The 25,965-nt window shown below is 39.8% G+C and overlaps 2 protein-coding genes across 2 annotated transcripts in view; both read right to left on the minus strand.

Annotated features, from left to right (window-relative positions):
- Positions 1 to 25,965, minus strand: part of LOC309840393 (uncharacterized protein) — a gene marked incomplete at its 5' end in the record, with an annotated part of 40,274 nt that overhangs the window by 3,444 nt on the left and 10,865 nt on the right. Inside the window, 5 exons of the mRNA XM_082682442.1 lie at positions 1,180 to 1,324; positions 14,330 to 14,488; positions 21,153 to 21,669; positions 21,842 to 22,088; positions 22,406 to 22,467. Of these exons, the coding sequence (XP_082538568.1) occupies positions 1,180 to 1,324; positions 14,330 to 14,488; positions 21,153 to 21,669; positions 21,842 to 22,088; positions 22,406 to 22,467 (1,130 nt within the window). The remainder of the gene's footprint in view (positions 1 to 1,179; positions 1,325 to 14,329; positions 14,489 to 21,152; positions 21,670 to 21,841; positions 22,089 to 22,405; positions 22,468 to 25,965) is intronic.
- Positions 3,059 to 8,186, minus strand: LOC309872883 (olfactory receptor 9G19-like). The gene is made up of 2 exons (XM_082747850.1): positions 8,075 to 8,186; positions 3,059 to 4,140 (listed from the first exon to the last, which is right to left on the minus strand). The coding sequence occupies exon 2, from the start codon at positions 4,112 to 4,114 to the stop codon at positions 3,176 to 3,178; it is 939 nt and encodes a 312-aa protein (XP_082603976.1). The 5' UTR covers positions 4,115 to 4,140; positions 8,075 to 8,186; the 3' UTR covers positions 3,059 to 3,175.

The following is a 25,965-nucleotide window of genomic DNA, read 5'->3' on the forward strand; positions in this document are numbered from 1 at the left end:
AGGAGATGAGGTGTGAGGCCCATTCTGGTCTATTTTCCCCAAGACATACCATCATCTTCTAGCTCTGGGATATAGTTTGTTGTCCATTTTCCCTATCAGCATACTGCATACAGCATACAGCACACAGGTCAGTATGATTTCTCTGTTTTGTTTACTGCTGTACCTAGCACATAGAACCCAACACATAGAACTGTTCCCAGCAACTAATTGGCACTTTATAAATATTTCTAGAATGAATGAGTGGGTAATTACCTCTATATCTTGAAGCTCTTTTCTCCCAAAGTATTGTCTACTTCTAACCTCATACAAACTACTTAAGACAAATTTACCCTCAGCTAGACTTTTATTACTCAGTGTACTGTATCACTTCAGCAGGAAGATGATTAAAGGATTCTTAATCATTACCCTCATAACCATCAGGATGTCCTAAAATTCATCTTGAATTTAAAATAAATTGCAATGAAGGGCACTTGGGTGGCTCTGTGGGTTAAGCCTCTACCTTCCGCTCAGTTCATGATCTCAGGGTCCTGGGATCGAGACCCACATCGGACTCTCTGCTCAGCAGGGAGCCTGCTTCCCACTCTCTCTCTCTGCCTCCCTCTCTGTCTACTTGTAATCTCTCTCTCCCTCTCTGTGTCAAATAAATAAATAAAATCTTTAAAAATATAAAAAATTAAAATAAATTGCAATGAAAATGTGGATGTGGAATAAAAGACACAGAAAAATTCTGAGCCAACCATGCTAAAGCACCCATGTAGAATGGTTTCTCAAGATGTGTATTCTCCTGTTTCCTGCTCTTCCACTGGAGGACTAAACATTTGGGGGAAGAATGTGTCCCTCTAATACCTGAAAACTAGTAGCAAGAAGTGAAAATATCACACAGTGTAGCTTGGACACTATAATCCAAAAGTAGGTCAACCATATTCTCTTTTTGTTTACCCCACTGTGTTAGTAAATACATGATGACCCAACATAACTACCAGACTGAAGTGCAAATTCTAGATGAACATGAGGCATCTCATTAGTGGACTCTTATTTAGAAGACTGTGTCTTTCTGTATGTGTGTGTGGCATAACAATGATCCTTTGAGAGCCATGCCTGACTCTGTATCTCCCTTCTAATTTAGCTGAGTCCAAAGAGAGACCAAACACTTATCTACCCCTGGTTCTAGTTGCTTACCCTTGGCAAGGAAGGACCGATGCTGGAAGTGACAGGCTTTTCTCTTTCCTCTGACATTTTGGCATGCTTTGTTGGACTTGATATGTACATTTTCTCATAGACCTTTGAGACCTCTTCCACAGAGCAGAAATATACACTTCAGTCTCTAAAGAATCAATTAGAGTTCATTTACAGTATTGGAATAGGATGTTAATTAGGACATGATGAAATGAAAAATATTTTACTAAAATCTCACTGTCTTACCATTAAATCACAATATAATCACAAACGTGTCTGATAATAGAAACTCCCCAAATTATTCTAAATAAGCTTTTTTAGAGTGTATCATTTGTGGTTTATAATTTTTTCTACTGCCAGATCTCCTATGCTTCCTTGTCTGTACTGTGCTTCCAGGCTACCTTACCTTGTCTCATTCATCAGAAAACTCCTATTAAAACCTGTTATTATAGGGGCGCCTGGGTGGCTCAGTGGGTTAAGCCACTGCCTTCGGCTCGGGTCATGATCTCAAGGTCCTGGGATCGAGTCCCACGTCGGGTTCTCTGCTCAGCAGGGAGCCCGCTTCCTCCTCTCTCTCTCTCTCTCTGCCTGCCTCTCTGCCTACTTGTGATCTCTCTGTCAAATAAATAAATAAAATAAAATAAAATAAAAACCTGTTATTATGGATTGAATGGCAACCTTCTAAAATTTGTATGTTGACTAATAGTGACTCAGAATGTGTGTTTGGAGATAGGGCCTCTATAGAAGTGATTAAGTTAAGGGGTGCCTGGGTATTTCAGTAGGCTAAGAGTACAACTCTTGGTTTCAGCTCAGGTCATGATCTTGGGGTCATGGCATCAAGCCCCTTGTTGGGTTCCATGATCAACATGGTGTCTGCTTGAGATTCTCTCTCCCTCACTCTTTTCTCCCCTTTTCTCATGCTATCTCCCTCCCTAAAACAAATAAATAAATCTCTTTTTTTTAAGTGATTAAGTTAAAATGAGATGGTTAGGGTGAGCCCTAATCTAATCCAAGTCTTCATAAAAGAAGAATGGAAATTTGGACTCACAAAGAAGTACAAGAGCTACCTGTGCACAGAAAAGACCAAGTGAGGAGAAAGCAGGAGGGTGCCCACCTACAAGCAGAGGAGAGACCTCAGAACAAATCAACCTGAGTGGACCCTTGATCTTGGCCTTTTCTGCTCCAGAGCTGTGAGAAAATAAATTTCTGTTGTTTCAGTCACCCAGTCTGTGGTATTTTGTTAAGGCAACCCTAGCAAATGAATATACTTGGCTAATAACACTAGGGCTTTTGTTGTGTGAGCACAGCTTCATGTTTTATATGTAAAAAGACTGAAAATTAGGAAGTGAGAGACACCATAATGAAACATTCTCTAAGTTGTAATGAATTCATACATAAAGGTGAACAAGCAAAGAAATACAAACATTCATAGAACCTTAAAGACTATTTATTTCTTCACTTAGCAGAGATTTTCACAATGAATCTTCTCATGGATGTAAAAGCTTTTTGAAATCTTTCTCTCTATCTCTCTCCCTACCTATTTCTATTTATATCTCCATTTCTTGGTCTTTATACAACTGCTCTTCTTTTACCCTTGATTTTTCTAATTGTTGAGGAAATACTCTTTCACTGAAAGCACACTCTGACTCTGAGATATTTGCTCTTCCCTGTATCTGTTGCCAAAAAAACCTTTTTATCATGACAAGCAAAATAAAACAAAACAAAACAAAAACTCTTATTCACCCTTTTCAGAATCTCAGGAATTTTAGACTAGTCCCAGGTAGCAGGCATAAGAGTTATTCCAAATATACCAACCGTGTTTATTTTACACACCTACTCAAAGACATTAGTGCCAACTTAAAAAGACAATTGCAATCAAGCGTTTCCATATTATCTAGTAATTTTTTTGTTTATTTTTGTTATTTCTGAGAGTCTAGGCTAATAACAATGATGTGGAGATTACTGAGAAAAAAGATACAGTCATATTTCCCAAGTATTTTCATTTAAAAATTGGTGCCTTATCTAACATTTTCTTCAGAGCATCTTTAACATCTTTATTTCTTAAGCTATAGATCAAGGGATTCAACAATGGTATCACCACAGTATAGAACACCGACACCACTTTATCCCTTTCCAGGGCATAGCTCGTACTTGGACGGGAGTAAATGAAGAGAATAGAGCCGTAGTACAAGGTGACAGCTGTCAAATGAGAGCCACAGGTAGAGACAGCCTTGAGGCGGCCTTGGGTGGAGCGGATCTTCAAGATGGCAGCAATAATAAAGAGGTAGGAGGCAAGGATGAGCACAGCAGGAGCAATGACATTGGAGGCCAGTATGAAATAGAGCACAGCCTGGTAGCTCTCCTTTACATCACAGGCCAGCTTGACAAGGGGGGGCAGATCACAGAAGTAATCATCAATAACATTGCTCCCACAGAAGCTGAGGGTAAATGTCTCACTGGTAATGATGATTGAGTTAAGAAAGCCACTAAGGTATGAAGCTGCAACAAGACTTGCACATAACCTTGAGGACATCACCTGTGAATAAAGCAGAGGGTTGGTGATGGCCACATAACGGTCATAAGCCATGGCAGCCAACAGGTAACACTCACTATATGCCAACCCAGCAGAGAAGAAGAACTGAGCTAGGCAGCCACCAAAGGAGATGCTTTTGTCTTCCGAGATGCAGGTCACCAGGATCTTTGGGGTGTAGACAGAAGAATACCAGAGATCCAGAAAAGACAGGTTCCCAATGAAGAAATACATGGCTGTGTGGAGCCGAGAATCAGCACAGATCAGAGAAATCAGGGTGATGTTCCCTGAAAGACTAGCGACATAGATGATGAAGAAAATGACAAAGAGTACTTTCTGTAACCACAGGTCTGATGTAAACCCTAAAAGTATAAACTCTTTCACTTTGGTGAAATTTTTCTCATCCATTGATTTTGGGTTTCTATGGTCCTTTTCTGTGAAAAGATTAATAAATATGTCAATACATCCATATATCAACTTCCCTTATCATTTGCCATTTTAGATCCCTGAAATACCCAAGAGATGCATGTATGTTGTTCAACGCGAGACATGTTCATGCCATAGTGGATATCACTTTTTTCAGACTACTGAGAAATCATTTCTATGCTGTGGGGGAGAGATTAGTTATCAGGCACATAACATAGCATGCACCACCATATTATTATTTTTTTTTGAGTATAGCTGACACACAATGTTACATTTGTTTCAGGTGTGCAACATTGTGATTCAGCAAGTTTATACATTATGCTATGTTCACCACAAGTGTAGCTACCAACCATCACCATACAAAGCTATTCAAATACCATTTAAAGTACTCACTATGCTGTTCCCTTTATTCCCTGTCACCATATATTTCTCAATTAATTTTTCCTCCTTACCAGAGAGGGTGATTGAGTTATCTTTTCTCTTTGCACCTGATAGAGTGCCTTGTGATAGATGTTAAAAAAGGAAGCATGAAGTAACGCTCTGGTTTCTCTGCTGGTCATTGACTCCTTTTGTCTTTACTAGAGAATTACACCCAGAAGGATACTTTTTATTATTCTAATCATATTTTGGAATATCCTTGAAAGCAATAACTTTATTTTATTCAACTTTTTATCCACAAAACCGGGAACACAGCTATGCATCAAGTAAAAAGTGTGTAATTTGAATAACAGTTTTCCTTTAATAATAGGAATGTGAGCCATAGCTACCACCATGGATGGTAAAGGAAGCAAAATGTTAATCTGTGGCTAACTGTGTTCATGATGTGGTTGAATATCCTAGAAAATGTTAAAACAAAACAAAGTGCATGGTTTGGAGCAAAACAGTAAGCTGCATATGGCCCAGAAAGACATGCAGGTTCTAGTTCCAGGAACCTGGGAATATTACTTTATATGGGGAAAGACTCATTGGGTTCAAAATTAAGAATCTTGAGTTGGGGAGATTATCAGGGTGGGCCCTTAGTGCCATCACAAATATCCTTATAGGGAGGAGGCAGAGGGAGGTTTGACTACAGACACAGGAGGAGGAGGTAGTGTGGCCATAGAAGCAAAGACTGGAGAGATAGAGCCATGGGGACTGCCAGCACCACCAGGCCTATGAGGCCTGTGAGGATTCTCCAATGGAGCCTCTGGGTGGAGAGTAGCCCCACCAACACCTTGATTTTGGCCCAGTAATATTGAGTTTGGACAGCTGACCTCCAGAACTGTGAAATAAATTGTGTTGTTTTGTGCCACCAAGCTGATGATGATTTGCTAGTACAAGAGGTTGTGGAATTCGACCCCTGACAGTCTTCTTTCCTTCTGAGGCAGACGCAGGAGGTAGGTGTGTTGCCAGCAAAGTGGGAAGCAACATCTCCATTTGTCTGTGTTAAGCCCCTAGGATGCTAACTTCTCCAGCACAGCACAATGAAAAAAAGGCTAAATTATCACTGTCAGGGTTCTGAGCTAATATTTCTGCTTTAGATCCAAGGTTTTAAAATTCTCTTATGTTTGAGGGACACCTGGGTGGCTCAGTTGGTTAACCATGGGCCTTCAGCTCAGGTCATGATCCCAGGGTCCTGGGATCAAGCTCTGCATTGGGTTCCCTGCTCAGCTGGGAGACTGCTCACTCTCCCACTCCCTCTGCTTGTGTTCTCTCTCTCTCTCTCTATCTCAAATAAATAAACAAAATCTTTTTTAAAAAGTCAAAATTAAAACCTCTTATGATTGAGAAAAAAACTTAATTTTGCTTTTTTTTTAATTTATTTTCAGCATAACAGTATTCATTATTTTTGCACCACACCCAGTGCTCTATGCAATCCGTGCCCTCTATAATACCCAGCACCTGGTACCCCAACCTCCACTTCAAACCCCTCAGATTGTTTTTCAGAGTCCATAGTCTCTCATGATTCACCTCCCCTTCCAATTTCCCCCAACTCCCTTCTCCTCTCTAACTCCCCTTGTCCTCCATGCTATTTGTTATGCTCCACAAATAAGTGAAACCATATGATAATTGACTCTCTCTGCTTGACTTATTTCACTCAGCATAATCTCTTCCAGTCCCGTCCATGTTGCTACAAAAGTTGGGTATTTAATTTTGCTTTTGTGTTACGTGGTATACTTAAAACTATTGTCTCACCTACTTTTCTTAGTTCAGTGGGCCTTCAAGAAGCCACAAATGTGATTAAGCCCTATGAAAACTGGAAGTTGAAACTATGACTTGCATTCTCTCTGACTTTACAGTTTCTTTACCTCAATAGTCTCTCCTTCAGATATATTTGCTTTACCTCCCAAGGACTTTCACTTGTACCTATACTGACTCCTCAGAGTTTCACATGTTACTATACAGAAACCTTCCCTTCTTCAGTATGTGTCTGTCACACAAGCTGGGAAGTTGCTGGGCTAGACTGCAGAACTAAATTGGGAATGAGAATTGTAAAAGATGTTTCTTCCCCAATCGCTCCTGTTTGCCTCTCCAGTTATCAAAATATAAAATAAACAGGCATGTCAATATATACATATGTGACTATGTATGTGAATACTTTTACAAATTAACAAAAGGTTGAGGCTGTCTAGCATGAGACACAAACACAGGTAAACAACATAAATAAGAAAACATGAAAGGAAAAACAAGACCAACACAAAATAGAGCCAAGAATAAAACCTGTTGCCCATGAGCAAGTCCAACCCACTGTTCTGTACAGACCACAAATTTCCCTCAAACTTTTCACCAGCTCATTTACACAATTAGTAGCATCCAAAAGACAAGTAAATCAACCTAGAATTTGGGCAAAACATTACCGTTCTTGTTACCAACTTTGAAATCATTTCTTCCAAGAATCCTTGTGAAAAGAATGCATGAAATATAATGAAAAATATATTGAACAGTATTCTTATATATGGAGACAAACAAAAAAAAAAGCTTTAGAGCTACCTTTGTTGGTCATTCATTCATAGACAAATCTGGCTGCATGCCTTGCTAGAGTCACAGGGTGCTCAGAAACCTTCTCCCCATAAAACATCTCTGCTCCCCATCTTTCAAATACCTCCTCATAGGGAGAACTTTCTAAGAAATAGATGCTTCTGAGAGTGGTCATCCACAAGGAACGGAGCTCTGAGTTCTCAATCCTCTCCAGGCCACATGCATCTGCCATCAAATCCGAATCTTTATTTCCATAAAAAGATCTCAGATATTAAAGAAGGTGAAAAATAGAGACACATAGATATAGTTATAGGTACGGACAGACATACAGAGAGAAATAGATATAGATATATTACATATACATAGAGGTAGAGATAGAGTAGCGATATAGATGATAGATGATGATGATTGAGAAGATAGGTGATAGATAATAGATAGATGATAGATGATAAATAGATGATAGAAAGATGATAGATAGAAGATGGATAGATAAATGATGATAAATGTTAGATAGATGATAGATAGAGATAATAGATGATAGATACAATTGTACTCCTCCTCTTAAGGAGCTCCTGTTCCTTGCACTGCCTAACATAGAAAAAGAATTTTTTTAAGGTCATGAAAATGTTGACTCAAGTTAACATTTCTACTCTGATCTACTTTAAAGGCTAATAAGTTTTCTGCAAAATGCAAGGAGGGACCAAACACAAGTACATAGAGCTATAGAAGGTTCACAAGAAGGAAAACCTCCATTGCATACATATCTAATTGCCTGTTTCACTGAAAAAGAAAGGAATTGAACACAAGATATTTGGAGACATTTCAGCTTTTTTCTTCACATATGTTAAAAAGGAAGAAAACCTTACTGTATTTCAGAAAACCAAACTATGTTATGGCTTGATTGCATTAAGAATTGTAGGGGGGGGGGTGTTGTCCATATAGTGATATACAGATGGAATTCCTCTGGTTAAACACAGTACTTACATCATGAACGTAAATAGTGACTTCATTTGAATTTCAACTCAAGTCCACAACTTTTCATTTTACCTTAGGAAAAAAAAGTGCCTTCTGTTTACTCCATGGGAATCCTCCTTCCAATGGTAACAATGCTGGGAGAAAATATAAGCCTGAGCTTCCCTTTGGGATATGCCACTAAAAGCAAATCATATCTTCATGTGCTATTCTGGTGCCAAGTGAACAATTATAATACTCAGTTATCTTTCTGGAATGAAGGAGGGAGAGATCATTTATCATGAATATAATTGGTCCAATTAACCAGTAAAGTCCATTTCCTTTGTGAATTTCACTTTTATATTTGATATAGAATAGAATTCATCAGAAAGAATAACCAATAGAATTGTCTGCACATAATAGATGCTCAGGAATTATTTGTAGTCCATAATAACAACAGTAATAACAAAGATAATGAAGACCAGAATTTTCGCTCTGAACCATATGGAGTACCACTTAATAAAATGTGCCCTTTTGCAAACAATGAAACTGAGAGATGGAATTTGAGAAATGAAACTGAGAGACAGAAGCAAGTCACATAGTTAGGGCAAACTGTTTCTCTACATCGGACTGTGATTATCTTTATGCATTTGAAATATATTTATCAAGCAACTCATGTGTATCCAGCACTGAGTTAGATGTTGGGGGAGACATAACCATGAGTCAAGATAAGGTCTTAGGTGAGCCTATAATGGCTAAGAAGCAAGCCCAGAACAGAGATTGCCTAAGTATGGACCTCAAGTCTACAATGCACTATTTGTGCGATCAGGAACAGTGCACTTAAACTCATTTAGCCTCAGATTTCCTATCTATAAAATGGAAATAGCCTGTCTTCCCCATATAATTGTTGTGAGGATGAAATAAGATAACATATATAAAGGTTTTAATAAATATCACTTAAAATCAAAAAACAAGTAAAAATTAAAACAAAATAGAGATAGAGTGCCTTTTCTTTTGGAACTTACTGCCACATGAGGGAAGAAATCAAATAATTATATGACAGTATAATAATCCAACAAAATTAATCACTTCCTGCACTTTGTACTAGGTGATCACCAACCAATGCACTCTGTATAAACTACAATGTGTAACATCAGGAATTCAGGGGCACTCCACACCTGTCTGCCATTCTCAAATCTTAGTAAGAGGAATAAGTTGCAATTCTAAGTGTGAAATGCCAGGCACAGGATGGTACATTTTATGGATGCTAACTCCTTCAAACCTTGAACGGTTCAAAGAGAGAAAAACCTGTGTAGAGCAGTGGAGAACTTTCCTAAGCAACATATAACAGAAATTGACAGAATTAGCAGAAACTCACAGAAAAAAAATTAACAAAATTGGAAGGGGAGGTGAATCATGAGAGACTATGGGGGGTGGGAGGTTGGGGTACCAGGTGGTGGGTATTATAAAGGGCACGGATTGCATGGAGCACTGGATGTGGTGAAAAAATAATGACACTGTTATGCTGAAAATAAATAAATGAAAAAAAAATAACAGAAAATATTATAACAGTTCTTTAAGAAATAAAATTGTTTTTAAAAATCAGAAAATGTCAGCAACTGCATGTAAATCTGTAAATCATTTGATCAGTTAATACATGTAAAGTGCTTAGAGCCTTGCTTAGAACACACAATAATCAATACATAAATTTAGAACTAATATTCATATTGCTCCTGATGTTTCATTTCTCTACTTTGAGCATTGCAGTGCATTTTACATGTTTCTCAAGGAGGTAAGGCACTAAAATTTCAGAAATTGAAGTTTTTCCGGTGATGTGAAATTGCTGACTAATATTTTTGTAAAATCTCACCCTGTAGCACCCTAAGGAGAGTATAATAACGGGAAAGTGGGGGAGACAAATTGACAATACAATCAGCCACCCACCAGAAGAAGAAAACTCTATTCCCATATTCCCAAATGCAAGAGACCCCGAGCCAGGATAATAGAGAAATGGAATATACACAGAGGTTCTGTGATCTGTATTTATGATCCAAATCCCAAACATTATGTAGTTATGTTAAGAAACAGAAGGCCTAACACACACATACCAAATATATATATTTCTTTTTCAAAGACATAACCCCTTAAGAAATTCTGAACCCTGAAATAAACCTCTCTACTTCATAATAGTTAACATGCCTAAACAAAAAGTCAACATATTTGAAGACCTAAGTTTTGTTTTCTTTGTTATATTATCCTCCGAGTATACAACACAAACACAATGAAAGCTGATGACAGAGGGGATTGTCATGCTAGATACATATTCCCCTTGCAAGTATATCTGCTTAGCTCTGAGGCTCTGACGTATAGCCATCTAGCAATTAAAAGAAGGAAAACCAATAATTGATGATGACTAGGAGAGCTTCAAAGAGAACTGAGATACACAAATTAAGAGAAACCTTTGAGGAAATTGATGAAGATCTCCAATGGGTTTTGTGAAACTAACACCCTTCATGAGTGAGCTGTAAAATCTGTAATGGAATGTCGAAAATTTTATGTCCCTTTCAGTATTTAATTTTATTTGTTTTATGTATGAGTTTATACATAGTTGAAATTCGTATATAGCATTTCATAGTTTTTGTTCTGTTTTTCAAGAGCCCAATGAGGCGCTCAATCCCATGACCTTGAGATCATGACCTGAGCCAAAAATCAAGAGTTGGATGCTTAGCAAAACTAGCCACTTAGGTGCCCCAATTTGTCTTTTCTGATATCTCTCCTCCTGGAGACAAAACTCCTTCACTGCCATAACTTCCAGCCCACGCATAATCCTTTCTATTCAGGGAGATTCAGACATGTTGTCTACCTTGGATTCAGCTGCCTTTACGTTTTGCAACTCCTATATATAAATTCCCCCATCTGACCAATGTTGACCTGTAGGTAGGGACATCTCTGCCCCCCTCATTCAGCAGGAAGAAGCTACCGAAGATGAGACTCCCCCCTACACACACACAAATGCCAAAGATTTGTCATTGTCCACCTGTCAGCAGGTGCAGCAGGTCAGCAGGCTGCATTTAGGCAACAGGCTTAAACAATGGAAACTTGAGCAAGGCACAAGGGCAGACAGTGACCACCAAGGTGAATGCAGTGAATAAGCAACCCACCCCAAAATAGCCACAGGACCCAACTAACCAATGAACTACTTACACCCAGGCACATTTACAAAAAAAAAAAGGGGGGGGGGAATTCCATTCATTCCCAAACTTCCCCACTCCACCATACAACTGTGGCCCCTTACCACAACCCCTCCAGGTCTCTCCTGTTCACTGCTCCCTTCCAGTGTTTTCAATAAAATTTATCTCTTAGAAAGAAAGAGCGGGAAAAAAGACATGAGAGTGCAAATATCTCTTCAAGGTCCTGATTTCGTTTTCTATGAATATATACCCAGAAGTGGAATTGTTGGATCATATGGTAGTTTTGTTCTTAGAGGAAATTCCATACTGTTTTCCATAACGCTTGTAACCATTTATATTCCTCCCAAAAGTGCACAAGGATCCTCTTTTCTGTATGTCCTTGACAACACTTGCTAGCATCTGTCTTTTTTTTTTTTTTTTTTTTTAAGAGAGCCCGTTGTGGAACATGAACTCTTGATCCTGAGATCAAACCTGAGCTGAGATCAAGAGTCACCCGTTTAACCAACTGAGCAACCCAGGTGCCCCTCTTTTGTCTTTTAGTATATGTGCTGCCGAAGCGAGCACATTGATAATAGTCATCACAACAGGTATGAGGTGATACCTCGCTGTCCTTTTGATTTGCATTTCCTTGACGAGTAGTGGTCTTGAGTATCTTTTTATACACGGATTGGCCATTTATATGTCTTCTTTGGAAAAATGTCTGTGAATGTTCTTTGCCCATTTACTAATCAGTTTTGGTTGTTTTGTGTGTGTGTGTGTGGTTTGGTTTAATTTGCCACTGAGATTTAGGGTTCCTTATATATTTTGGATGTTAACCTCTGATCAGATCTATGGTTTGCAAATGTTTTTATCCCAGTAAATGGTTTGCCTTTTCAGTGTGTTTATTATTTGTTTTGCTGTGCAGGAGCTTTTCACTTTGATGTAGTCTCACTTACTTGTTTTTTTGTTGTGTTTTGTTTCTTACACTTTTGATATCAAATCCAAAAAAAAAAAAATTATTCCTGAGACCAATGTCAAGGAGCTTTTCCTCTACTTTTTCTTCTAGGAGTTCTTAGACTTTCAGGTCTTACATCTCTAATCCATTGGATTAGATTTCTAATCCATTTTGAGTTGATGAGTGCATATGCTATAAAACCAGGGTCCCTTACTACTGTTTTGCATAATCCCACATGGCTTTTTGTTGTAGCTTTCTCACTTTTATCTTAAACCTTAAACCTTTATCTTTTATCTTAAACCTTAGCACTATAATATTTATTTAAAGTTTTCATTCCAGGACCTCCCCCCACACCCACACCAACCTAGTATAATGTTTGCTGTGTCATATATTTGCTGTATCATACATATGTGCAAAGTCTACATATATAAGAAAACACAAAATATATTTGCACAGCCACATATTTCTCAGAGAAAAAAATCTAATTTTTAAAAAATGGGTAAAAAGAGAATCGAATAGAAGTCACGTCTTAAGGTAGACTCATTATTTCCCTGAGTGCTGAAAACTATTGCCTTCTCTTTATTGGCTTCATCAGAAAGTACCAGAAAGCATTAACTGTCTTTTTAAAAAGTTCTCCTTTACTGTTGTATCACAACTTTCTAAAATTCCATAAGAACATAATTATCTTGGGGAGGGGGGTAGTTCTTTGGAAATAGTCATGAGTTACTTATAAAATGTCTAATACCCCCTTCCATTGTGAGAGTTACGGGAGCTTTCTCTTCTCCATCGACTTCTTTCCTTCCCTCCTTCCTCCTCTCCTGTCTTCCTTCTTTCTTTCCTTTCTTTTTCAGGAGCAGGTGCCAAGGTACCTGACAAGGAGTAATTGCTCTAAATATCAGGGGCACCAGGTTTATTGAGTGAGTTGTGCCTCTAACTCCATGACCTTGAGCAGATCAGTTTCCTCACTCAACAAAGAAAGGGCTCAGCCCAGGGCAGGTGTAAGGCAGTTTTCCCTCCTAACATCTCTGTGACTCAAAAAAACCATATGTGATTTGGAGGCCGGAGCCATCAGTGGTTAACTCTTCAGAGAAACCATTACAGCAGAATGCTAACTCCCACTCTTCTTTCCTGTGTGAGACCAAGGCTTCGAGGCCCAACATTCTTACTGATCCCTCTCTAACAAGATGCCTTGGGTATCATTAGTATTGATTGGGTGCTCAGAGATCTGCAATTACCGAACTTAAAAGAATTTATTTCACTCCTAAACAAGTTTCAGAGGAGCTAATTAATCAAGGCAATTTTAAATACGAAAACTTCCTGAGCGATAATGGCTGTTCAACTCTGAAAGTCGGTTCCCAGGGCCTGGCACAGGAGAGGCAGCAAAAAAGGACTGAGCCTGGGGAGGGGTCCTTTTGTAAATTGATCAGAGCAGGGGGGTCACTTTCCAGCATGATCATTCCCTTGATTGCAATCTCATCTTCTTGCAATTTTAGCCCCCTGCCTTACAAAACAAAATAAAATTTGCTCCCAATTCCGCAATATCTGGCAAACCCAGGAGATTAATTATAAGAATCCAAAGCTATAGTAGGAAAGGCTGTAATTCACATCCTAGCTATGTCAAAGAACACGAGTCTTGTACACGGTCACTTCTGGTTGGAACACGGTCTCTTGATCTTGAACAAGTTAAATTTAAAACTCCTGTTTCAGTTCCTTTCTATATAACAGCAGGCTAAATAGCATTGCCTGCAGTGGAAAAGAAGCAAGGCATATAATGTGCCTGAGATGGAGTAAGAACCCAAGCGTAATATGAAGTGCTCATTGTGTGGCCATCACTCCTCCCACCCTGGCCATTGTCCTAGCTCCTACCTGGTCTCTAACCTCCAGTTTCTCATTCCTGCCACCTTGCACAAAGCTGCCTCTCCACTTGGTTGCCCTGCCTGTTATAAATGTCGGTCTCTTACTATAGAAAGAATAATGCCCCAACCCCCACACTGATTAGGGGATCTGACTCCATCTCATCTTCTCTCCATCTCCCCTACCCCTTTCCTTCACAGTTCCTACGATCTCAGCTAAATCAGATCCCCTCTGCCACATCACTCAGCTTTTCCTTGTGCTGTTCTCACCACCTGGTATCCTCACCATGGTTAGACATCCCACCCCTACCTTTACGCTCAATCCCAAGAATCACTTCCTCCATGAAATCATCCACTTCTCTAATCCAATATGGTTTCTTTCTTTCTTTTCTTCCTCTGTCGCTTCCCGCCTTCTTTCCTTTGAGTTTCCATGAAGCCATGTGCTTGCTTCTGATGACTAACTCTATTGCTATCAATTTTAGCCATTTATACATTAGCTATGCTTTATTCGGTTGGAAATTTCCTGAGGGCGGAGGCCTTATCTTTCTGGTTATTTTGATCAACAGTAATGATAAACACCAACAAATCTCTATACGATTTAACGTCCATAAATAACTCCTATTTCATCATTCGTGAATGCTTTTAATTCTGTTTTATAGACGAGGAATATGAAGCGCTCCTGGAAGCAAGTTAGCTTCTGGAGATCTCAACGAAGGTTAGTGACAGATCCCGAAACTCCACTCCTTTGACTTCATATCCAGGGATCTTTTAAACCCAAGATTTTCTTGATCTTATGTGGACAAGACTGATGGTCCTTTATCAATGCTGTCAATGATCCTTATGCTTTCAGACTTCCCACACAGTTACTTACATATGCTCCAGAATATTAATTGGATCTCAATTATACCAAAAAAAAAAAAAAAATTTGCATGAAACTGTAAACATGTCACTTCCCCAGCCCCCAGCCCACTTCCACTTTCTGCTCCTTCCCCTGCTCCTTGACACAGTCTTTCCCACTATTGGGTCCAGAAGCCCAGAACCTCCTAAGAACCTCTCATCAGGTAGAAAACATGTGGCACAGGGGCCTCAGGTATAAAATCAGGTAAACTGAGATAAGGGGCAGGAATGATGATGTATCTTTTACACCAGCAAATAGCAAATTAACTACCTGAAGTCTATACATTGGCAAGACCGTGCTTAAAACATTGCTATTGACTGAAAATGAAGAATCATTGGTAAAACAGGGTTCTTCTCAAATCTCAGCCTCAATTAAAAATAAATTGTGGAGAATTGAGTGGACTTTTGAAGAGATTTCCAGGGGTTTTTAAATAGATTTTTTTTTAATTTTATCTTATTATAGAAACATAAAGAGAAATTTTTTTTAAGAAGTCATGTTTGGCAAGTCTCACCACACAAATATAACTGCTACTAAGTTAGATGACTTATTTCTTTTCTTTCTTTTTTTGTCTTTCGTCCCTATGTAGTGCTTTTAACACATGCCCATATCATTTTATTTTTATTTCACTTAACATAATGTCTTTAAGTTTCACCCATGTTGTAACATGTAGAAAATTCTTGTTCCTTTTCAAAGCTAGATAATATTCCACTGTACGGGTAGACCACATTTCAAAATTCAAACAGTTTTGAGTGGACATTTGTTTTGTTTCCAGCGTCAGGCTATGGTGAAGAGTGTTGCTGTGAATGTCAGTCAGCTTTTTAGACATGCAAAGACAAAGCAAAGATTTTCTTCTGAGATAAGGATGAATATGATAAAATTAAATATCAGACAGCTTATAATCATCCATATCGATATTACTTAGTACCTACATTGTAGAAGGCACCCCACTGGGGAGACATTGGTGAACAAAAAGAGTTTTTCAATCAGCTTGCGAAGTATAACAGTGCCAAGACACATGGGGACAAAGATGGGGCAATGGGTGCCCCCCGGGCCTGTTGGGAGACTCCAACTGTGGGTGGCCTCTGTAGGCATTTTTCAGAAAGTTCATACAGAGAGGGTCAGAAGGCATGCCCCATGGGCCCCACAGGGACTAACCCTTACGTTCACTGTTCTTCTCTCTGCTTCACTGCAACACACTCCTATGGCCTAAGTCAGGCACCCGACCAACCACTTCTACAGCCCCACTGAGGAGAAGGGACCATGGTGCTGGGTGACATCATTGAATATCCATGGAAATATGGTCAAGTAAGACTTGAATAGGTGGGCGTGGTGGGGTCTCTGGTAAATGTCACTCCCATGTTCCCAAGTCTGTCTCCACATTTACCAAATAAATCTGTGGTTTTCTTCTGATTGTCATTTTACTGACTTCTGTCTAGTCTTCCGCATGACTGTCTAACCCATGAATGTTCACATTAGAGCTGCATCAGAGTTTGAAATACATAATAAGTCAGCATTAGAGTAGATCTGAATTCCATTTTCATTACACTGAGAAACCTCAGCATTGCATTTGTCAAAAGGACAAAGGGAAAAACAGCTTTAATATCATTTCTCTAACCTTAATTAGAGCTCTTTTAAATATATGACTGTTGTAAAATTTTTTTTCAAAATTATGACTGAAAATTGTTCATCAGGAATCGTTCACAGTAATTTCAACCAAAATCCTAGAATAAAACTGTTGTGTTCATGGAAGGAAACTTGAGTTTCCCGAGTTTCCCATTCAAAAACTTGGAGAGAAATTATTTGTGATTTTTATGCAAATTCAAAACATCTTCTCTATAATCTTGTATTTAACTTTATTAGTAGAATATTATATTCTACAATTTATTATTTTAGAAAGCCACCTTTACATGATGAAGTGAATTCAGGTTGGATAAACTCAGCCAGGAACCAGCTGTGAGGGTTTACATGTGGCATTGTGCCAGGAGTTGCCAAACTTTAAACAAAAGGTCTGTGGATGGATTCCTTTGCCCTGTGGTATTGCCCCTTTGGAGTCTCTAAGCAAACCACCTGCGACTCAAGGCAGGCCATGTTGTAGCACCACATTATCCCTCAGAATCACACTACTCTTCATTACGTCCATTCTCTACTAAAGTCTCATCAGAAGTGGCAGGCTGGCCTCAACTATGCTGTGGGTGGCTTAGAATTAAGTGAATGTATTTGCAGGTGCAGGAGGAAATGGTGGGGTCTGGGAAGAGTGGCCATCCCTGGGAAGCAGAAGAGAAGGTTTGCACAATGGGAATCAGGACCCGTGGGTGGAGCAGAAGCTGTGTGAGGCAGCCTTGAAGGCAGGAGAGCAACAGTACCTGTGTGCTCCTCCCCTGGGGATACTCTGAACTGCAGGGATAAGAGACTCTGGTATCACCTACATTTCTCTAAACCACTAAAGATGAGCCCAATCATAATTAGGCTTTAAATGAAAAAGAAGGCCATTTTTAGCTACTAGCTAATGAGACCAGGGTGTACTTAGACTATGAACACATACAACCACACCTCTGAATAAAAGCTGCTACCACAACCCAACCCTGCATTTTGGATTATCTCCTAGGACAGATTATCTGAACTGGGATTACTGGATCACTCTGAGGAACCCACAAAAGAACCCCCCAAGAGAAGGAGCCAGTAATCCTGCATCTGGCATTAGAAGTCCTATTACAAGAACATTTGACTCACTTGTTAAATATTTTGAAATTTCTTTCAACATTTATTTAAAAAAAAAACTTTTAATTCAATAGTTGACAAAAAAACACATTTTTTTCTAATGTCCCTTTTATACTCATCATGTTGAGACAGTTTCCCACCTCCATTAAGATTTCCCCTTCCCCTAATAGTCTGTTCAGAATCTTTTTTCCACATACCTACAAGCTCTTTCCAAAAATACTTAATAAGAAAAGTATCAAGTATGTATTTCCTACAAATCTTCTTCCCTTTTTAAAATGGACTTTTATGGGCTTCTGGGTTGGCTCAGTTCGTTAAGCAACTGCCTTTGGCTCTGGTCATAATCCAAGGATTCTGGGATGGAGCCCCACACTGGGCTCTCCCTGCTCTGTGGGGAGGCTGCTTCTCCCTATCCTTCTGTCTGCCACTCCTTCTGCTTGGGTTCTTTCTCTCTGTGAAATGAGCAAATAAAATCTTAAAAAATAAAATAAAATATAGACTTTTAATTCTTTGACCCATGGAAGTTTTACAATAATAGTCAAATCTTTCATTTTTTGCACCCCTTTGAAGCCAGAAAATGCACCATTACCGCTACATATTTTTTTGGCATTATCCTTACCTTTGCTCATCATGCTCTGAGTCATTTTTCAAAGTAAAGATTGACCCCCCCCCCAAAAAAAAATATTCCTTCTTCACACACTGCTCGTTCTTTTTTCCTGAGCGAGGAGCCTGAGACAGGGCTCGATCCCAGGACCCTGAGATCATGACCTGAGCTGAAATCAAGAGCCACCCGCTTAACAGATTGAGCCACCCAGGGGCCCCAACATACTACATGACACACTTCCAATAACACTTTGGTTCCAGACTTTTACTGTTTTCATTGAATGGCTTTTATTGGGAAACAACAAAACATGTTTATAGTTTAAGAAGTGACTCCACATCCATCCTTTAATTTAATCTTCATGATAATCTATGATAAGGCTGGTATTATCATTACTTCTGCGTATGTCATCATGGACTTGACTGACCCATCAAAAGGGTAATAAACAGAATAATATCTTAGATCTGTTGTTCTACAAACTGTAGAGATGCAGGAATGATGTTTGTTTTCTTCACTGTTATATGCGACAAGAAGTCCCATGCCCGGCATATGGAAGAAGTTCAATAATTATTTGTTGAATCAATGAATGCATGACATTTTCCAATTCTAAATTTTCTATGTTGCTTCTCTACCAATGAATGGTCTTGATTAGACCTTATCCCATTTGGGAAATTCACTGTAAAACAACGTTCTAAATTTTTAAGTGAGTGAGTCTATCATAAATACATCAGATAGCAAGTCATATTTGGGGCTTTCATAAAACATAAGTTAATTTAAAAAAACCTTTTTTCCCTGAGCCAGTAATCTGGTTAGGCTAAATTATCTCTAAAGGCCCATAGCTACAAAGCATGCCATTTTGTGGAAACTCTTTGATCAATTTTCGATTTTCAGAGACTGTGCGCTGTACAATAATCAACAGAAAATAACCCATAATACTTTGTACATAGAAAGTACTCAGAAGTTTAGAATATGCATTCACTTATTTATTTATTTATTTATTTATTTAGAGAGACCATGACTCCTAGTAAAAGCTTCTTAATCAACTTTGCTAAAATTATTGTAATGGATATGGAAGTTCCTTAAAATCCTGAGGACATTTCTATAATGATTAAGCCATGATATTATAATGTCATGTAGGAATGCTGATCCATTTCCTCCATGAAACTCTCTGCTTTTTCTGTCTTCATCATAAAACCAAGAGGTAAAGCCATATCAAGAAAGATAAGGTAGAATCAGGTTATTTTGTTGGGTCTCTGAGAGGACACAGAGACCCTGATATGGGAGCCCAGTCTCCATACACAGCGACGGCATTCAGACCCAAAGGCTGCCCATCACTCACATGACCCTGGAGTCATAACAAGTAATTGAGCTGTGTGTATGAACTCCCTTGTGATGATACAAAACTACTGACCTTACTAGAAACAGGTAGGTCTAGACTAAGAGTCTACCTTCAACTCTGGCATTTCTCTGTATGTTCTTGGCTGGGTAATAAGCTTTATTACCAGGGTTTTAAAAGGTACCATCATGGGCACAACCAAGTCCCAACCTGCAGAACATTAGGTAATAAACCTCTCAACATCCTCCAGAAAATTGAATTCTGAGAAAATATAGGCTTAACACCTTCTATCGCAAGCTCTGTCAGTGTTGAATGCATTAGAGATGAACACAAGTCTCTATGACTGTAAACAATCCCTATGAACCATCTACCTGCTGGAGGTGGACACAGATCCATTTCCAGTGCCTGAGATATATATACATAGTTCTTTGTGTCAAGGTCACCCAAAAAAACTAGTGTATACCGCCAAGGATTTCATTCCACTCATGAGGTTAAGCTTAAAATCCCACATCTTTTTTTTTTTTAAATAGATTCCTATTGATGGGAGCTAGATGTAAGTGCAAAATCCAGAGCACTGCAATTTTTTAATTTATTTTAGAGAAAGAAAATGCAGTGGGGGAGGGGCAGAGGGAGAAGGAGTCTTTAGCAGACTCCACACTCAGTGAAGAGCCCGAGGTGGGGCTTGCTTGATCTCACCACCCTGAGTACCAGAGCCAAAACGGAGGATGAGACACTTAACCAACTGTGCCACACAGGCACCCCTAGAGCACTGCATTTTAAAAATTCCAATGTCAGTGAGTCAACAGGAAAAGAAAGTATATTAGCAGAATGGCAAAAAAATTAATAACTGAAATTAAGTAATAAAACTTTTAAAATTATTTTTTGAAAGATTTTTATTTATTTGACGATATAGAGAGAGAGAGAGCACAAGCAGGAGAGCAGCAGAGGGAGAGGGAGAAGCAGGCTCTCCACTGAGCAGGGAACCCAATATGGGACTCAATCCCAGGACCCTGGGATCATGACCTGAGCCAAAGGCAGACGTTTAACCAACTAAGCCACCCAGGTGCCCCAATAAAGCTTCTTTTAAAATATTTGAGCAGGGGCGCCTGGGTGGCTCAGTGGATTAAGCCGCTGCCTTCGGCTCAGGTCATGATCTCAGGGTCCTGGGATCGAGTCCCGCATCGGGCTCTCTGCTCAGTGGGGAGCCTGCTTCCCTCTATCTCTCTCTCTGCCTGCTTCTCCATCTGCTTGTGATCTCTCTCCGTCAAATAAATAAATAAAATCTTTTAAATAAATAAATAAATAAATAAAATATTTGAGCAGTGAGATGTCTGAGAGAAGCAAAATTAAGCAGACAATAGATGTGAACTCTAATATTGGTATATCACAGATGAAAGATCATATACAAGGCTGAATGAATCCATTAATTGACTAGATAAAGGAGTAAGTGGAAAGGTGAATTAAGACTGCAAACCAACCCCCAACACTTGCAAATGGCCTGGAATCCTAGGAATCCACACAGTTAGTCTGTCTTTTTAGATTTCTTCCCCAATTTCCTTTCTACATAAGAATTCAGACCCTACACATCTTCCTCCTAGTAACTGTCCTGTGGATGGCATCTTTGACCTCCTTGTTTCTCAAGCTGTAGATAAGTGGGTTCAACATGGGGATCACGGCTGTGTAAAACACCGACACCACTTTATTGATGTCCAACGAGAAACTTGCACTAGGCCGTACATAAATAAAGAAAAGAGTACCATACAGGATGGAGACAGCCGTCAGGTGAGAAGAACAGGTAGAAAAGGCTTTGCGCCTGCCCTCAGCAGAGTGGATCTTCATGATGGCAATGAGGATGTGCATGTAGGAGACCATGATAGTCAGACCACTGAAGACACCCACAGCTCCAGCCACAACAAAAACTACCCACTTAGTAAGCCTGCTGTCAGCACATACGAGGGAAAGCAGGGGGGACATATCACAGAAGAAATGATTAATGACATTGGGGCCGCAAAAAGGAAGATGAAATGCATTCGTTGTATGGGTCATGGTGTTCACGAACCCGATGACATAGGGACCAACGACCAGCTGGATACACAGTCTCTGGGACGTGGCAATGGAACACAATAATGGGTTGCAGATGGCCACATAGCGGTCATAGGCCATGGACCCCAGCAGAAAACACGAACCCAAAAAACCACGGTTGCACAGCACAGCCCAAGAAAGAGATGACCTTCCTCTTCACGAAGAAGTCAGTGAGCATCTTGGGGCTCACCACAGAGGAGAAGCAGATGTCCACAAAGGACAAGTGGCTGAGGAAAAAGTCCATGGGCGTGTGAAGGCGGGAATCAACCCGAATCAGAATAATCATACCCAAGTTTCCGGTGAGATTGATGAGGTAGAATCTCAGGAAGAGCAGGAAGAGGAAGACCTGAAACTGGGGGTTGTAACTCAAACCTGTGAAAATGAATTCAGTGACCCTCGTGTTGTTTTCAATGGCCATTGGCTGGTTCTGGTTTCCACTAGAAGAACAGAGGAGTCACAACAGATTTGGTGAACACATCTTCAAAAATGAGACACGGAAAAAAATATACCGGTAGCTGGGCGAGCCTTAGAGGTGATATGACTTCATTGCATCCTGTGGCCAAGGAAACGCAAGTGAGATAGGGACCCAGGCAGAAGATCAGATCCGAAGCTGTCATATTTTAAGACTCTGCAGAAATCCACCAATGCCGAAAGGAGAAGACAAAAATCCGGGAAAAGAAAAGCAGGTTGCTAAAGGTCCCATGGCCAGCTGATCACAGAGATGGCTCCAGAGCAGATGTCCAGTAACACTCACTTCAGTGAACTTTGCTTGCGTTCACCAGGGGAACACACACCGCAGAGTGGAAGTGAGGCAAGCTGCGGAAGAAACAAGCAGCCACTCAGTTTTAGAAGGTACACCGTGCACTTGGCGATTATAACCCAAGACTAAATGCATGGTCTTCAACTCTGGAGCCCGCCGCCTCTGACCCTGGGAAAGTCTTCACTGTGAAACAGGAATGATCATAATAACACCCACCTTGTAAATTTGGTGTGAGGGTACAACGAAATAACACATGCAAAGCACTTAGCAGAGTCTCACTGAGCACCTTACTAAGTGCACAATAATTGCTAGTATTTTTGCCTTGCATGCTTCATTGAATAAGTCTGCAAGGTAAGTATCATTATCTCCTTTAACTTGGAGGAAAATTGAAGGTCGATGCACATTCATGCTGGTGACTGGCAGAGATGGGCTTTGCACATGTTTATGTCCAAACGGACTGTGCTCTTTCCTTTGTCGCTGCAGAAATTGTGTGTTCACAATTCCACTCCTCACTTTTGCAAAGAGATGCAAAATCCGCTCCACTATGAGTATGGAATAATGTGTGTTTGGCTGCCTACTCCTGATGTTGAGGTTACCGCCAATGGCCACTAGCGGGAAGCCCGTAGGATAAGAGACTGGTACCCTTGAATATCACCTTTATGGAAACACACAGGGAAGAACTCTAGAAAAGAGCCTAAATTCTCCCACCTGTATACCCTCCATCTATTCCTTGACACCCTCTTAGGGTGCCCTTGGTTAGGTCAGCTGGTCTTTGAACATGAGTTGCTTCACATGTTCAGTGTCACTAAAACTCTTTCTCTTACTCTCTTAGAACTCTCTCATCTGCTTAGCATGAGAGGAAGATGTTTAAGTACTCTTGAACCCTACTTATACTTAACTTATTTTTTAAAGATTTATTTACTTATTTATTTAAGAGAGAGAGAAAGAGAGTAGGGGGAGAGGCAGAGGGAGAGAGAGAGAGAATCTCAAGCAGACACCCCGCTGGGTGGGGAACCTGATGCAGGGCTTGATCTCACGACCCTGAGACCATGACCTGAGCTGAAATCAAGAGTCAGACACTTAACCAGCTGAGCCACCCAGGCACCCCTATACTTTACTTTTTAAAAGTTTTATTAGCCCAGGACTATTGGAGTGCAACATCATACTTAGGCTAGACACTTTTCCTCCAGTTTTCCAATCTGAAATGTATTACTTGACTTTAACAGTGTCTCCTCTGAGACCAGTAATGCAGCTTACCTTAGATTCTTTGCTTTAGGCCATTAAAGAGAAAGATCCGATGGCCGGGCAGACAGTCCACCCATCACACTCAGCTCTTGCTTAGGTCTCTTCAAGAGTCTAGGAACTCCTCCAGGGTCCGTCCAACACTACCTCTCAGTCTTCCACTCGGCAGTCACCCAAAGCTCCCAGACAGTACCTTGTCAACCTTGGTTTCTAAAGCTACCCAAACCTTCCACGCACATTTTAATTTCTCAAGTTCTCTGCTGCATTTGGTGCTTACTCCATAAAAATCAAACCACACAGAGTGGGGAAGCACAACCAGCTCTCGTATTCAGAGCACTAGCATAATAACAACACAGCCTGTGATAATCTTTCCTTAGCAAGGAAGTTACCCAGGTGGTATAGACAGGGATGCGAGTTGAATTCAGTGCAATCTCTTCTCCCTTCTTCTGCTAAAGCATCGGTCCCATTTTATACTTATGTGAGTAGACTGCGATCCAGTTGCCAAACCTAGATTTATCTCTACATAAATTACCTCTTCTTAAATTTTTCTCAGTCATCCAACAAACAGGAGGATCGTGCCCATCCTGGCCGTCACTCAAATATATAATTTATTTTAATGCCACTTAAAGCAAGCTGTGCTCTCTTGAACTTGTTGAAAATCAGGTAGAAAGAACAGAAAATGATTTAGAAGTTCTCAACTTACATTCTAATATGCTCTCTCCTCTTTAAAGATGGCATGAAAACTAAAGTAGGAATGAGCCCAGGGTGTCAGCGTTCTTCTCTCCCCCTAACATGGCTGCCTTCTCATGCACAATAAATCAGACTTTTCAGTGCTCATTTGGTTTTACTTTTTTTACTCTCTTTCCTTCCAAGAAGAAAATGTGGAGTACTTGCTGCAAAACATACTCAGAGTCTTCATCAATTAGATAAAAGTTCCCTGAACTAGTTGCATTATTTTTTCTTTGTGGTTGCTATGGAAACTCCTCTGTCCCCAAAGTCTACCATAGCCTGGGAATGAAGCCCTCAGGGAAAGTTCAGTCAAAGTTTTGCTTCATACACTAAGTAAGTCTGATGTGATCTGTTTTCTGATTGTCTTATATTTGTTTTTAACTGGATGTACTCCCTCCATTCTATTTCCAGGCTAAGCCAGGAACCTCTAAGGACTCCCAGGTAAATTGATGTAGTGTGGAGAGGGTGGGCCACAGGAGAAACTTAGCTCCCCCAGATTCTCCCTCTATTGCCTTCATATCTTGGGAACAAGGGCAGAGAATGTGGAAAATTAACTTTTCTCAATGATAGCATTTATGACATGTAGCCAAATAAACTAATCTTCCCAGGACTTTGCCCAAAAGATACAAAGCGTTTAACCACTGTAAGCAAGGGCTGGAAAGAGAATTTCTGAGAATATATTAATGATGGTTAAGCTGAATGACAAGACATTATATTATATTTGAACTGTTAACGTACGGCAAGGGAAATACATAAAAGCCCATGAAACAAAGTGCTTCAGGGCTCTGTTTCCTCTGCAACACAAACATCGCCAACCAAAACAGAGTCGAAACGGATTCCAGCCTAATGGCAAAAACCGTAAGCCCTTCTGCAAGCAACACAACTTCCCACTCTAGGAGACTTTGTTTGTTGACTTTTTATTAATTTCTCAGCATGCTGCTATAGTCTTTAGAGCAAATTTTCCATGAGACCTTAGTCTTTGATAACAACTTTCTGTTCACTCTACATAGGAAAGACATATGTTGAAAACTGAAAACTGTTTAGATATCGCCCTTTTATTTCTGCTTGTTGTTTTTTTTTTATTTCAAGTTTTTATTTAAATTCCAGTTCGTTAATATGCAGTGTAATATTGATTTCTGGTATAGAATTTAGTGATTTAACACTTACCTAAACACCCAGGGCCTATCACAAATGCCCTCCTTAGTGCCCATCACCCATCTAGACCATTCCCCCCACCTCCCTCCATCAACCCTCAGGGTCATTAAGAGTCCGTTCTATGGTTTTATGGTTCGCCTCTCTCCCTTCTCTTCCCCCATGTTCATCTGCTTTGTTTCTTAAATTACACATATGAATGAAATCACAGGGTGTTTGTCTTTCTCTGACTGACTTATTTCATATAGCATGATACCCTCTAGCTCCATCCAAGTTCTTGCAAATGGCCAGATTCCGTTCTTTTTGACAGCTGAGTAATAGTCCATCTTCTTGACCTTTCATCAGTCGACAGACCTTTGGGCTCTTACCATAATTTGGCTAATGTTGATAATGAGTTGTCTGGATAATAATCCTTTTTTATTATATGACAG

This window comes from Mustela nivalis (genome assembly GCF_964662115.1).
Source record: "Mustela nivalis genome assembly, chromosome: 9".
NCBI lineage: Eukaryota > Metazoa > Chordata > Mammalia > Carnivora > Mustelidae > Mustela > Mustela nivalis.